General features: G+C 41.8%; 1 protein-coding gene across 9 annotated transcripts in view; it reads right to left on the reverse strand.

The window, feature by feature from the left end:
- Positions 1-14,953, reverse strand: part of MID1 (midline 1) — a 344,420-nt gene that overhangs the window by 33,589 nt on the left and 295,878 nt on the right. For all 9 annotated transcript variants that reach the window (XM_055338679.1, XM_055338671.1, XM_055338675.1 and 6 more), the window contains 2 exons: positions 11,566-11,673; positions 1,619-1,767 (listed from right to left, as the gene is read on the reverse strand). In XM_055338679.1, coding sequence (XP_055194654.1) covers positions 1,619-1,767; positions 11,566-11,673 — 257 coding nt within the window. The remainder of the gene's footprint in view (positions 1-1,618; positions 1,768-11,565; positions 11,674-14,953) is intronic.

Genomic DNA, 14,953 nt, shown 5'->3' on the forward strand with positions numbered 1-14,953 from the left:
CCACCCACGGATCCCTACACTGGAGTATTAATGCTATTTGCCGTGCTTAACCTTAGGATGAACATAAAGCAACTGGATAGAGTCCAGGGGAGAGCTGTGAAGACAATTAAACACTCAGAACCGAAGAGGCATGAGGAAAGACACTGGCTTCTCCTAAGAGTAGGGAGGCGATCATTTTAAGGATATAAAAGGGATGATAACCAGTCACATTAGCCATGTGCTTTGGAAGAGATTAAGTATCACTACCAGTCGCAGGAGAATTCTTTCTCAAATATAAGAAATAGCACAACGAAGCTGGTTCGATACAAAACCAGAGTTGTAAAACCATTGTACGTTTCTCTAATGGAAAGAACCCTGAAAAGAGAAATATCAATGCCTACCTTTAAGTGATATTTTGAGAATTCATGCGGTTTCCAACGCAAACACGCAATCAAGTAAGGTTACTTTGCTTTCTCTTTCCTTGAAGGAATTCAAGCCATAAGATGGTGGGTATTTTCCCCCCTGGGCCAGGGGTTGGCAAAAGACAGTCAGAGGGCCAAACACCCGTTTGGGGAAGTGTTTTTAGAAGCACAGCCACACCTGTTTGTTGCCGTTTTGTCTATGATAGGCTGCTATGGAGCTATCACGGTAGAGCTGAGTCATCCTGAAGGAGGCCCTTATAACCCACAGGCCTGGAAAATATTTCATCTCTGGTCCCTTATAGAAGTCTGCAGACTTCTGCTCTAGGATGAAGACCAGCATGCATGAACAGGCTGGGGTGGTCTGGCGAGGGGATTCCATTATTGCTTTGCATAAGGGGCAAGTGACTCTGAAAATTAAAATGAATGAAAAGTCAAGGGCATTGTCATGGGTTGGAGGGATCACTTAGGTGGCGTCAGGTGCTCTGGCTTTACTACAACTGCCGTAGGCCTTGTCAGCAGTGAAGGTGAGTGATTTTATGCCAATCAAAGATGTGAAGGGAAGGAGTCCCGAGTCCCACCAGTTTTACTGCTGAACTGACCATTCAAATAATGGCATCTTTATGTTCCCTGCCCTAGAATCAAGGACACTTTAAGAGAAAGAGGTAGGAGATTGACAGTTGGGTCCTTTCTCTCCCACATGAGTCAGCTTTGACCTTTCTGACGAGGCGAAGTTTCTCCACCAAATAAAAACAGGTCTAACACAGAACAACACCTGGGCGTTTGCTTTTCTCTCTCTCTCTTTAATAGATGAGCCCTGAGATGGAAGAAAAGATTCCCTTTTATGTGTCTGCCTTCATTTTGACTCTTTGTTATCAAATGTACGATAAGATCAGGTCTGGGAGTCACAATAAATGCTGTTTTTGTGCCACGGTGAGCTTTCTGCCCCCGCAAAAGCAAAGGCTGATTTTATTCTTTCTAACTGGTGGACTCTTGTTGCAAAGGCCTTGAACTCCAGGGTGCTACTGAAAAGGCTTTGACATGTCAAAGGGAAGCATCTTTGGCTGGAACAAAGCAACTCAAAGCCTCTATTCTCCTGGTACTCAGCCTCGAAAATGAAAACAAAAAGCAAGGCGAGGGCAAGGCCAACTGATCACTCCCCATCCCCAGACACCGGAGCCCCGGCAGCTGAGAAGTTGCCAGCAGCCCCCCGCACTCACCTCTCGGTGATGTTCTTAGCCGTCTGTAGGAAGCGCGCATGATCATTCTCCTTCAGAGAGTGTTCCGCCTGGGAGATGAGGGATGCCGACCGCTCGATGCACTGCTTGCAGTTTGCAATCTGCTGAGCCAGTTTGCGAAGCCTCATCACCTTGAAAAGAGGCATGGAGCCGGTTAGGTGGGGGGGCTCACTTAGGTTAGATGCATCCGGCTGGACCCTTCGGAAGTGTGCATCGCATTGCACGCAACTCGTCCTTCAAGACAAGTCCAAAGAGTGGGTAGGGAAAGGTGGAAATCCCAGTTACGGGACTCCTGGCCTGGAGAGTCTTTATCTCCTTGGAGAAGCGTTGCTAATTTGTTTTATGAGAAAATACTTTATTGTGAATTGCTTCCTTGTTGATGGGGAAAAAAGGTGTTGCCTAATGGCAAGTCACAAGGGTCACCAGACCTCTTCCCTCACCATTCCACTCAATTACTGTGAGAGGGCAGCCGGCGCTGGGACGTTTCTCCAGCTCAGACTTTCTGCTGGACCATCGAGAAAATAAAACATCTCCGTGGGTGCAAACGTGTGGCTTAAGTAAGAATCATTTTCTAGAAAGGCCCGTGCAATCCACGCAATAAAACTGTGATGTGAAAACATGAGGTATTACTATTTCCCACACGATCTAAAACTCATGTGTTAAATTAACAGAAAGAGAGCGTTTTTTTCCATTGATTAATATTTTTCCTGTTGAGCAGATGAGAGAAAGCCAAAAAAAGCACAGCTGGGCCATTTCCCCTCACTGGGAACGTCATTTCCAGGCACTTTGTGCTGACTTGATAACTAAGAACTATTTTGATAAGCATTTCCCAGTCGGTATAAAAATGCATGTTTGGTTCCAACCTCCATTCCAATTCCTGATTCTGTCTTGCTTGAAAACGACCCTCAAACGTAATTGACCGTAACCTCAGGGGTAGGCCAAGATAAGTGCACGGTAACCCACTTGACCATTCGCTCCGGTGTTTGAAATGTGCTGTGAGATGAAGCCCTCTGGCCAGAAGCCAAGTCAAAATTAGACCGCTAATTGGAATTGCCGTGCGCCCAGTGCCCCATCCACACAGCCTGGGACAGGTCTTGGCCGGCTTCAGGATCATTCCGGAATGGAAAACAGCCCTGGGTGAAAGGGTAGGAAGGAGGCCAGTTAATCTGTCTTACAGACAAGGCTGGCTCCAGCTCCCTCCAGAATTCCTGCTAACTCCAAGAAATTCCTTCTTTCTCCAAGTCATCATTATCATCCCCATGCAACTTTAATCGAAGAAAAGGAAGGAAGGAGATGTCAGAACTTGAAGCCTCTAAGGAACATCTGATTCCAGCTATGTTGTACTGCAGCAAACAAAGGAAATTAATGCTGCACCGAGAGGCAGCAGCCACAAGATCTCGGGCAAGAGTGAGAAAGATTCCTGAAAGTAGAGAGTTAGAGAAGTGTCAAAATCTTGGAGCAAACAGCATATGATATTAAGCCTGGTAAAAGACTTAACTCATTATAATTAGAGGGACCGTCCGCAGCAGATTAACCATGTTCATTAGTTGAATGAAATAACACTTATCTTGCACCAAATTGAATTTAGCATCTAATATCATTCCGTCCAGAGGTAAAGCTAAGAAAGGCATAGAGTCCAATTCAAGACACTAGAACATGCCCATCAGAGGAAGGAAAATAACTTAGAGTCCCTCACCAACCGAGCGAACGAAATATTTAATCATACAACACAATTTTTTTAAAAGGTTTTTTATTTATTTATTTACGATAGTCACAGAGAGAGAGAGAGAGAGGCAGAGACACAGGCAGAGGGAGAAGCAGGCTCCATGCACCGGGAGCCCGACGTGGGATTCGATCCCGGGTCTCCAGGATCGCGCCCTGGGCCAAAGGCAGGCGCCAAACCGCTGCGCCACCCAGGGATCCCCATACAACACAATTAAGGGTGTTTAACACAATTCTAACAAAAGACACACAAGGTCAAAATACTCCTATAGAATAACCCTGTGTCAATCACTTATCCTTCCGGTATGCCTATTAGTGATCCCACAGACTACAAATGCCACAATGCCTGAACTCTACTTTCTTCTTTCTTTTCTTCTATCATGATATTGGAAAATAAAAGTGGCAGTAAGAGGAAAAGATAAAAAAACCAAACAAAGCCTAAATCATGCGTAAGTTGAAGCAAGCCAAAATGAGAGCCTCCTTTGAAAACACAGGAATGAAAAAAAAGAAAGAAAGAAAGAACACAGGAATGCTTTACAGAAAACAATCATTGGCATAATTTAAATTGTGGTTCAGGTGTACAGTTCCATCTGATACATCGGATCGGAGCTTTTCAAAGTGGTGTGCACAAGAATCTGCTGGGGATCTTTTTAAAAGAGAAACTGTAGATGTTTGGGCCCACTCTCCAATATCCTTGGTAAAAAGCTGATACTGTCAGAGCAACGGGAATCTGCATTTCAACAGGCAATGAGCTACAGGTGATGGATCAGTCCTATGGTCAGGGCTAGCATTTAAAATAAACTAAAAAATAAAAATAAAAATAAAATTAACTAGAAGAGAGGAGAAAAGAAAGTAGCAGAGTGCGCTCCCAGTACAAAGGGCAAGGTAGGTTTTGCAAAAACTTTTTGTGTGCGCAAGCGTGCAAGATTTCACGTCTTCTATATTTTTTACTGTGGGTTTCAGTCAAAAAAAAAAAAGGAAAACACTACTTTAAGATGGATGTTCACAAACTATGGTCTGTAAGCCATATTCAGCACACACCGTTTTGTGTACATAAAGTTTTATTGGCACACTGTCACATTCATTTATGAATCATCTCTGGCTGCTTTCATACTACAACAGTCGGTAGAGGTGAGCTGCTGCAACAGAAACTGTACGGCAAAACCTAAAAATATTTATTATCTGGCCCTTTACAGAAAAAGTTTGCCAACTTCAGTGACTCTGATCAAATGGCCCTGATCTGAACCACATTCTGGGAAACACTATCCTGCTTGACATAAGCACTTCAAGAATCAGACACTGAGCATTTAGCAAAATATTAATTTTGCCACTAGAAAACACTCTCATATCCTATTTTAAAAATCTGACAAGACAAATACAATTTGATTTTTGAAAAGAAACACTGGGTATCGACGCATAAGAAGTTTCTTTATATGTATTATTCCGTTTTTCCAAGTTGGCTTTGTTCTTTTTTCCTTTGGGAAGTGTTGATTGCAAATTGTAATTTCAGGAATTCACTCCATACTCATCATGGAAATAGCCTGCCTGTTGAATCTCCTGTTAGTGAGGACATGGGCCTATAGATACCAATTTATCTGCTGTTTATTATACCTTACACATGCTTTTTAAAAGTAGCCCTTCATTTTTCTTTAAATGCTTTTAATATATGTGCTTTTATATATGCTGTAGGATTCCCACCCCAAAATTGTTATGTCCTATCAACCGATGGCACAAGAATCTGAATTGCCATTGAGGCCTGAGTTGGCATTTCTATAACGCTCTAGAAAAGCCCGAACATGTAGTCCAGTTAATTATCTTAACTGTTGACGATTTAGAGTATGTGAAACCGGTGAAGAGAAGGGACTTTTTCTCTCTGTGGCCACAGCCTTGTACCATTGATCGGTGTCTGCACATAAAACACATATTTTACTCAATCTGGAGTCTGCTGCCAGCTTTTCGTGTGTTGACATGAAATTTATCTCCTACTCCTGAAGAGATAAGACAATTCTTTCCCAGGGAGTCTCACGGCTTGAGACTCTCCAGTCTGTCCAAGTAGAAAGGCTGCCGAGCTATTTATTGCGAAGAATGCACGATGGTCTGAGAGCAGGAATGACCAGTATGTCCCCAGTGTGTCCCGACCCTGCCTGCCTGGCAGGCCCCCAGCTGGAGGGTTTGCGGTGAGTCTGTCTCCACCAGGTCCAACGGCCTTGTGATCCGCACCAGAGGTACACGGCGGCGAAGTCAGGAGGTGGTGAAGTTCACCACCGTGATCCCCACGATCTTGCCAGATCTCCCTCCAGCTCCCACATTTCCAAGTGTTGGTGAGAGGCTCCCACTGTCCCTTCTCTGGATTCAGCGTCCTTAGGCTGCCCGGACAGCACCCTGAGCACCCTCCTTGGGTACCCAGTCCTTACCCACCCTCCCTGCCCAGCACCTCAGATTTCCAGAGTGTTGGTACTCATGCCCTATTCTTCAAAATGCATCTCTAACACCACCTGCGCTGGCCGGGGACTCAGCCACTGTGAATTCCGAGGTTTGGGATCCACTAGACCTTGATGATGTGCCAAAGCAGTAACTCAAGAGAAAGCCAAACTGGGCCTCATCTTTCCTGAGTGATGTTTGCTTTCTATTACTGCCTTCAGAGATAACGTCCCGAGCAGGGGTGCGCTTTTTAGAAAGTGATAAATGTCAAACACACAGGCAATTTTTAAAGTAATATCATCAACTTCCCTGTACACAGTATCAGCTCTCCCAAATTCCCATCTTCTTGTCATATTAGCGTGAGAGTTCTCAAAAGGAAGTAAATTTTTATTGACAGCGCTGAAGCCCTCCCGAATTCCATTCAAGTCCTTCTCCAGAGGAAAACACCTTTTTGAATTCAGGGTGGATTACTCCCAAATACGTACACATGCCCAAACATTGTATGGGACTTTTTTGCAGTTTATCAAATTCTATGTAACAACTCTCATTCCGCGCAAAGCACTGTAAGCTTGTTTGTATTTTTGCGATTTGTCCATGTGAACGAGGGCGATACGTGTCGCCCTAGAAAGCACTCTCTTCTATCCTATTTTAAAATAGGATTTTGAGGACTGTTCCATTATATAAATATACAATTGTCTTATCAACAGCTTTATGGAGATATAATCAACATATGACAAACTGTATATATTTAAAGTGCAAATTTGGTAAGTCTTCAAATATGCATAAACCCGTAAGATAATGAACACACAGATCATGCCTCCACTTTTCCTCCCGCCCCTTGGTGATTCATCCTCTCCTCCCTCCACCGCCACTCCCTGTCACTCATCCCCAAGCAACCACTGATTTGTCTTCTGTCACCGTAGATTATTAGAAAGTGTGGTTTCTAAACTTCTGTATGAACGTATCCATGCAGTACATGCTATCTTCTGTCCGGCTTCTTTCACTCACCATAATTTATTGAGATTCATCCATGTGGTTGCATGTATCCGCAGCATGTTCTTTTTGGTTGCTGAGTAGTATTTCATTGTGCGGATGTGTCACAAACTGTGTATCCATCCATCTGCTGATGGACACTTCGGTCATTTCCAATTTGAAGGGTAATAGCCCTTCCCCAGTTCTGTGAGAATTCATGTATGTGTCCTACAGGGACATATGGTTTCATTTCTCTTGATGAACACCTAGAATGGCTGGATTCATATGGTAAGTGTATGTTTAACTACTTAAGAAACAGTTTTCCAAAATGCAGTTTTATTTTTATAGACGGCATGTGATTTCCAGTTCTTTCATTTTCTCAACAACACTTGTTACAGTCCATCTTTTTCATTTTAACTGTTCTACTAGGTAAGTAGGGTATCTCATTGAAGTTCTTTTTTTTAATTTTTTTTTAAATTTATGATAGTCACGCAGAGAGAGAGAGAGGCAGAGACACAGGCAGAGGGAGAAGCAGGCTCCATGCACCGGGAGCCCGACGTGGGATTCGATCCCGGGTCTCCAGGATCGCGCCCTGGGCCAAAGGCAGGCGCTAAACCGCTGTGCCACCCAGGGATCCCCTCTCATTGAAGCTCTAATTTGCCTCACTGACTTTTCTCAACGCCTTCCTTTTTTTTAAATTTTTATTTATTTATGACAGTCACACACAGAGAGAGAGAGGCAGAGACATAGGCAGAGGGAGAAGCAGGCTCCATGCACCGGGAGCCTGACGTGGGATTCGATCCCGGTTCCCCAGGATCGCGCCCTGGGCCAAAGGCAGGCGCCAAACCGCTGTGTCACCCAGGGATCCCACGCCTTCCTTAATAACTAATGATTTGAACATCTTTTCCTGTGCTTATTTGCCATCCGTATACCTTCCTTGGGAAAGTACCTATTCAAATCTTTTATCTATTTTGGTAAAGGTATTGTTTGTTTCCTTACTAACGAGTTTTGAGAATCTGTTATATACCTGCATACAAATATTTTTCTATTTAGATAAAAAACTTATAAATATTTGTCCTCAACCTGTGGTTTGTCTTCATATTCTCTTAACAGTGCCTTTTAGAGAGAAGTTTTTGCTTTTGATGAAATGCACTTAGCTGCTTAATTTGTAAATATTTCTTTGATGCTTCTAACATTACTTATGAACAATCTTTGCCCAATTCAAGGTTCACCAAGAATTCCTCCCATGTTTTCTTCTAGAAGTTTTACCGTTTTGTCTTTTGTATTAGGAATATGATCCAGTCAGATTTAATTTTTGGATATGACATGGAATATGGCTCGAATTTCATATTCTTACATGCAGAATAGCGTCTCCTATGTGGAGGCTTAAAACTCAGTTTCCAAATTCCCCTTGCAGCTGAGTTGTCTTTGTAGTTTCAATGTCTACATTTTACCTCCCAAACTGGTAGTTTGTTATTTTCCTAAGTCTTTCTTTCTGATTTTATAACCTTGTGTGGCTTCACAAGGTTTTGCTCTCTTAAAAATAGAAGGTATCCCTTTATTTATCATTTCAAACATCTCTTTTTATATTTTCCCATAAAATGAATTTCACCTGGGATGAGATAATGCCTTTGCTGATTTTGTGGGCTATATTTTTAGAGATGCAAGATTTTTTTATATGCTTCAGAACTGCGGTTTGAGTTTCAGATTTAAAGGGAAGAAGTCATTCATAATTCTTTTTCTCCTTCACCCTCCTGGCTTAGCCCTCTCTTACTCCTCCGCCAACTGGTTTTACCATCAGTTTTATTATTATTATTATTTTTTTATTTTTACCATCAGTTTTCCCCCTCCCTCCCTTGGGGGTCTTCATTCAGGGATCCTCTGCATTTCTGAGGCTTCTCTCCTGTGCAGGTATCAGAAATAGTGCAGAGGCAGGCTCCAGCCCAACAACTGATTTGTTCCAGACTCACAGGCCTGAAATCGCTAAAAGCTAAGATCCTAAGAGAAGTTGGCAATAGTCTTTTTCAGTGCCTTTTAATGAACTGAGAAGCCTTATGCGGCCTGTGGCATTCACCAACGAGCCTGGTTTTAGTCCCCGATACCATCTGGGGTACTTCCAGCCCCTTTAACCCAAGGCTTCAAGAGCGCTTCATCCGTTGGAGTTGAAGCTGTAGCTACTTTGGTTTCTTCCAGACCAAGTCCCACTCCCATGTTTTAGCCAAATTGCAGCATTGGGGACTTGTCCATTTCTGGATCATGGAGACCTTTATCTTGCTTTGGATTCAGCTGTATCTCTTTGCTTTCCCATTCCACTATGTTCTCTTGTCACTGACAAGAGAGTGGAGTGGGTGCACCAGAGCACGAACCCCCTGCATCACCATGGCCAGAACTGCAGAGCCCCCTTCACTACTTTGATCTAGCTCCTGAGAGAAACCCTGTCATGCTAGGAAGTTAAGCAAAGGAAAGGCCTGCTGGCCAGGCTGAATAGAGGCCCCCCAGAAATGCTCCTATCTTAACCCCAGTAGTTTTTGAACTATGGCGCTTTACATGACAAAAGGGACATTGCAGATGTGATTAAGGCAAGGATCTTGAGGGAGGGGGTATTATCCTTGATCATCTGGGTGATCCCAGTGTAATTAGAAGGATCCTTAGAAGAGAGAAGCAGAGAGAACTGTTAGAGAAAGAGACCTGAGGAGGGAAGCAAAGGTCAGAGTGATGTGATAAACCAGGAGCCAAGGAATGTGGGTGGCCTCTAAAAGCCAGAAAAGGCAACAAATGGATTTTGCCCTAGAGCCTCCGGAAAGAAACAGCGCTGCCTAAATCTTGACTTTAAGCCCAATGGAACAGATTTTTGACTCCCGACCTCCAGAGGGTCAGATACTAAATCTGTGTTGTTTGAAGCCACCCAGTTTGTGGTAATTTGTTACGGCAGCGATAAGAAACTAATACCGGAGTATTGAGAGCTGATCCCAGCACCATGTAAAGGCAACACATTCCCTTTCACATGCATATTAATTAATTGCAGCTGTACTTCAGACAATCGTATCTGAGGACCTGGAAGATGTCAGGTATTAAGAGATGTACAGGGGATCCCTGGGTGGCGCAGTGGTTTGGCGCCTGCCTTTGGCCCAGGGTGCGATCCTGGCGACCCGGGATCGAATCCCACATCGGGCTCCCGATGCATGGAGCCTGCTTCTCTCTCTGCCTCTCTCTCTCTCTCTCTCTCTCTCTCTCGCTCTCTCTCTCTTGCTCTCTGTGACTATCATAAATAAATAAAAAAAATAAAAATTAAAAAAAAAAGAGAGAGATGTACACATGTGGTATATGATAAGAGGAAAAATACCCTGTAAGGATTCCTGGCTGACAGTGCTCTTTTTTTTTTTCTTTAAAGGTTTTATTTATTTATTTGAGAGACAGAGAGAGAGAGCAAGAGCAGGGGGAGAAGAGAGTGAGGGAGAAACAGACTCCTTGCTGAGCAGGGAGCCCCATGTGGTGCTTGATCTCAGGACCCTAAGATCGTGACCTGAGCCAAAAGCAGACTGAGCCACCCAGGTGCCCCACTCAGTGTTCTTCTAAATTGTACAATTTGTACGTAGGGAAAAGTTGCTTCTCAACACACCTGAGTCAGTTCTTGGCCAAGGAATGATTTCATATTAATTTGTTAATTCACTGTAACAGCTTCAAGAGCTATTTCATTTGACTTTTTTCTGATCACATCGTAATTTACATTATAAATATTTTTCAGCCTATATAGACAAAGTGGTTAAAATATTATGCAATATTGAAATTACCTTTTAAATTTGGTAAAAAACAGAGACGAGCACATATATTAGTTATTGTAACCTCTGTGTACCACTTAATAGTTGCTAATTTAATTATACAGATTTCATTAAAGTATGGTTATGAGCAGTAATAATAGAACTTCATGAGTTTATTGTATTTTGAATGAATGTTTCTACTTTTAAAATATTTACAAAATTACCTTTTGAGGGTGGCAGAGAAATGGGTAAAATAAAATGGATCCTAGGTATTTCAATAAAAACCATAGGAATTTTAAACATACAAACATTAGAAAGGAATTACTATTAATATATTCACAAAGGGATATATGATATAGTGAAACTATAGGAGTTTTGCCACCATGAAATTATACCTGTCTGAATTTGCTCAACAGCATAGGAAAACACTTTGCAATTTCTATATAAAATCTGATTCATTGAAACATTTATTTATTTATTATTTATTTGCGAGACAGAGAGGGATAACGATAGAGAAAGAGAAAGCATGAGCAGGAGGGAGGGGTAGAGGGAAAGGCAGACTCCCCACTGAGCCTGATGGGGGACTTGATCTCAGAACCATGGGATCATGTGACCTGAGCCAAAGGCAGACGCTTAACTGACTGAGCCACCCAGGCTCTCTGACACATTTATTTAATACTGTGTTAACTGCTAAAATATAGCAGTAAATATGAAATGAACTCCTCCTCTGTGGAACCTACCTAGAGAAGAAAGATGAAAACAACAGCTATAATAGACCAGAGCTTCATGCTGCCCCACAGAAGTTCAGTAATGGAGCAGAGGTAATGTAACATAATCCCTGCATTATAGGTGTGCATAGGACACCATAATACAAAGAAAGGGTTGGACAAAAAAATGGCCAACCAGGGGCCTTTGAGCTCCACCTTAGAGACTTAAAAGGAGATTACAGAAAATATAGACAAGGGGGGTATTCAATATTTCCTAAGCTATTGATGTGCATGGGAATATGTTTTCTCCAGGTAGAGAATATGAAATCTTCTGCCCTAGAAATCATACCTTCCCTTCTTTGATCTTGGTTCCAATAATCTGTCGTCTTTGCTGAATGATCTCAATGAGAAGATCACACTCCTCCATCAATTTGGCTTCTTGACGTGATGCATTGACCTACAGGATAGATAGAATAGTAAGCATTAATTTGGCCTTTGTTTTCAGTTACATGCTCTTTAATGTAGACTACTGTGTTTCTGGTGATCACTAAAAAGATATATTTTTTAAAGATTTTATTTATTCATGAGACACCCACAGAGAGAGAGGCAGAGACACAGGCAGAGAGAGAAGCAGGCTCCATGCAGGGAGCCCAATGTGGGACTCGATCCCAGGACTCTAGGATCATGTCCTGGGCTGAAGGCAGACGCTCAACCGCTGAGCCATCCAGGGGTCCCTAAAAAGATATTTTAAACGTTAACTTTTCTTCCAATTATATAGAGATGGAAAATATAGGACTTAGTGTCCATTCCCTATCTTGCATCCTTGGAGAACACTATTATCCAATGGTAGCAGTCTTTTCTACTAAGCCATACTTGGCCTCAGCATCTTCCTTAATCCCACATATATGTAGCTATTACCAATTAGTTGGAGATCAACACATGAAATATATTTGTAATTCCTGCTTTTATTCCTTGAAAAAAAGTGTAATTTTGGCCTTTTAAACATAAAAAGTAAGTTAAAACACAATATTATTCCTTTATGGAGGGTAGATTACTATCAATGTCCATTGAACAAATTTTCCAAAAGCAAGGTAGCAAGATTATATCATATTTACTTTTTTAAAGATTTTATTTATTTATTCATGAGAGGCACAGAGAGAGGCAGAGACATAGGCAGAGGGAGCAGCAGGCTCCTTGAAGGGAGCCCCAGGTGGGACTCGATCCCAGGACCCTGGGACCACACCCTGAGCCAAAGGCAGCCGCTCAATCATTGAGCCACCCAGGCATCCCTACTTTTCTTTTAAATATAGATATTGACTTTGTATTTCATCACTATGGAAACATCAAAAAAGAAAAAGGATGGTTGACTATTTTATTAATCTTATGACATGATTTAAAATTTTACTTCTGGTATACTTCTGAAAGACCACGGTTCTACAATGAACACATGCCATTCTCTAGAAAAGGTAGATCATTAGAGAATGGCTTGTATTTGAAGTTTTTAAGACTCATTATATGCAAGGGAGGGTGACAATTAGCTCATTCTTGGCAACTGGGCTTGGGAAATACTCCGCACATGCTATTTCCTCCACCTCATGACAATTTTGAAATGCTTATTCGCAAACAAGAGGCCCAGAAATCACAGCTGTGGGAAGTGGAGAGAGCATGCATGAGTTTTATGATTTTAACACAGCACAGAAGTTGCAGTGTTACAGAGAATGACAATAGCATCATTGATTGCTCTAGCATATCTCGGGGAGAGGACATGGCCCAGTCATTAAGCCCTTTTGATTTGGGATACTTTATTTAACTGGAGTAATTCCATTCTCTATGAATGAGATAGACTGGAAGTAGGGTCAGAAGTTCAGGATAGAAATCTACTGATGACTCTTCAGAGAAATAATGTCCTGTTTCCGGAGGCCAAGATTCCTTGAGTTTTATTCCTGATCACTATAAGACACAGCAGAGAGAGTACTCAAGACATCTTATTGAGAAGATGATGGTCATTGGCGATCTGCAGCAAACTCCAAGATTAGCTCCTATGTCAGATTAGCACACAGATATGCTTGCTAAATGTTTAATGAACAAAAGAAAAAAAATCACAAGATGCATTGATGGACAAGTACAGACGTGGAACTCAGACTAATATTTCAAGGAAGTTCATCACCGGACTCGATTTCTTTTATGTCACTTTTATGTTGTCATTTCTAGTTCCCTTTGAGGATTCGCAAATAAATTTAGCTATCCGTGGAAATACTCCAAATGCCACTACTCTCAAGAAATTTTTTGTCTTTCCCTTTGACCTCAAACTGAATTTAATAACTGACTACAACTGAGCTGTGAAAAGGATGTAATCATATAGAAACCAGGGGCACATTATGATGGGGAAAGTGAAATTTCTGGGAAGTATCACCTTACGTTTAAAAAATATCTTTTAGAATGAGCCCTAAGAGCGAAATTGTACTCGAGCATACAATCAGGGTAAGTCTAATGGGATGCAAGCTCTGAAAGCGCAGCGATTTTGGCTGTTGTATGAAATGAGGCATATCTCCCAAGTCTCTTCATTTTCTTGGTGATGTCCTTTGTTTTTCTTTTTAAGTTTTATTTATTTAAGTAATCTCTACACCCCAAGTGGGGCTCGAACTCACAACCTCGAGATCGAGAGTCACATGCTCTTCTGACCAAGCCAGCCAGGCACACCTTGATGATGCCCTTTGAAGCATCAAAGTTTTTAATTTTGATAGAGTCCAATTTACCTACTTTTCTACTGTCGTTTGTGCTTTTGGCATCATAGCTAAGCAACCTAATCCAAGGTCATGAAGATTTACGCCTCTGTGTTCCTCTAGAAGTTTTATCTCTTACGTTTAGGTCTATGAGCCATTTTGAGTTGTTTTGTGTATGGTGCGGAGTAGGGTCAAACTGTGTCAAACCTATGCATAGCCAGTTGTCTAAGCACCATTTATGGAAGAAACAATTCTTCCCTTCAGTGAAGTGTCTCAGCACTTTTGCCAAAAATCAATTGACCATGTCACAAAGTCCTCAGGTTTTGACGTTGTCGCTAACATATCCTGTGCTTAATGATATTCCAGTTTTGAGTAACCCTGATCTAACCCCACTAGTACTTCTAGAATAGGTGTGCCAGGAAATGTGGTGCAGAGTACTAACTCTACTCACTCACAGGATGATGATGTTGGGGAACTCAAGAAAAATATCCATTTCTAAGTTCTCTTATTTTGTGAAATGAGGTGAGTAATATCTGCTGTCTCAGCCATGTGGGATTATTATGGTAAGTACATGAAATAATATATGAGGAAATAAGTAACACTGTGAAGTCATAGACAAATCTGAGGTGGTGTTGTCTGCACTGAGAAATAGTTTTGTTAATAGACTACGATTTAGTTTGGGATCCATTTCACTCTGAAGATCATTGGGTTTTGGGTTACTCTATGGTAGGAAAAGTGTCCCAGTTGCCATCATAACATGGGGTTCCATTTAATCAAAATCTGACCATTTGATATTTACGATGGACAGATTTGTTTTACAAAAAAAGTAGACCGAAATCTACTTTGTTGAGCCAAATATGTTTTGAGAAAGCTGATACCACAACCACCATGGCCCCAAAATATAAATTCCCAGAAATTTGGAAACATGATCTGTTCATTTTAGGCCAAGTATTTCCCTTAGAATCTTTCAAAAAAACACAGAATTGACTTTCCTTTGAAACCAGGAAAGTCGAA

This window comes from Nyctereutes procyonoides, unplaced genomic scaffold, assembly GCF_905146905.1.
Source record: "Nyctereutes procyonoides isolate TBG_1078 unplaced genomic scaffold, NYPRO_anot_genome, whole genome shotgun sequence".
Lineage (NCBI taxonomy): Eukaryota > Metazoa > Chordata > Mammalia > Carnivora > Canidae > Nyctereutes > Nyctereutes procyonoides.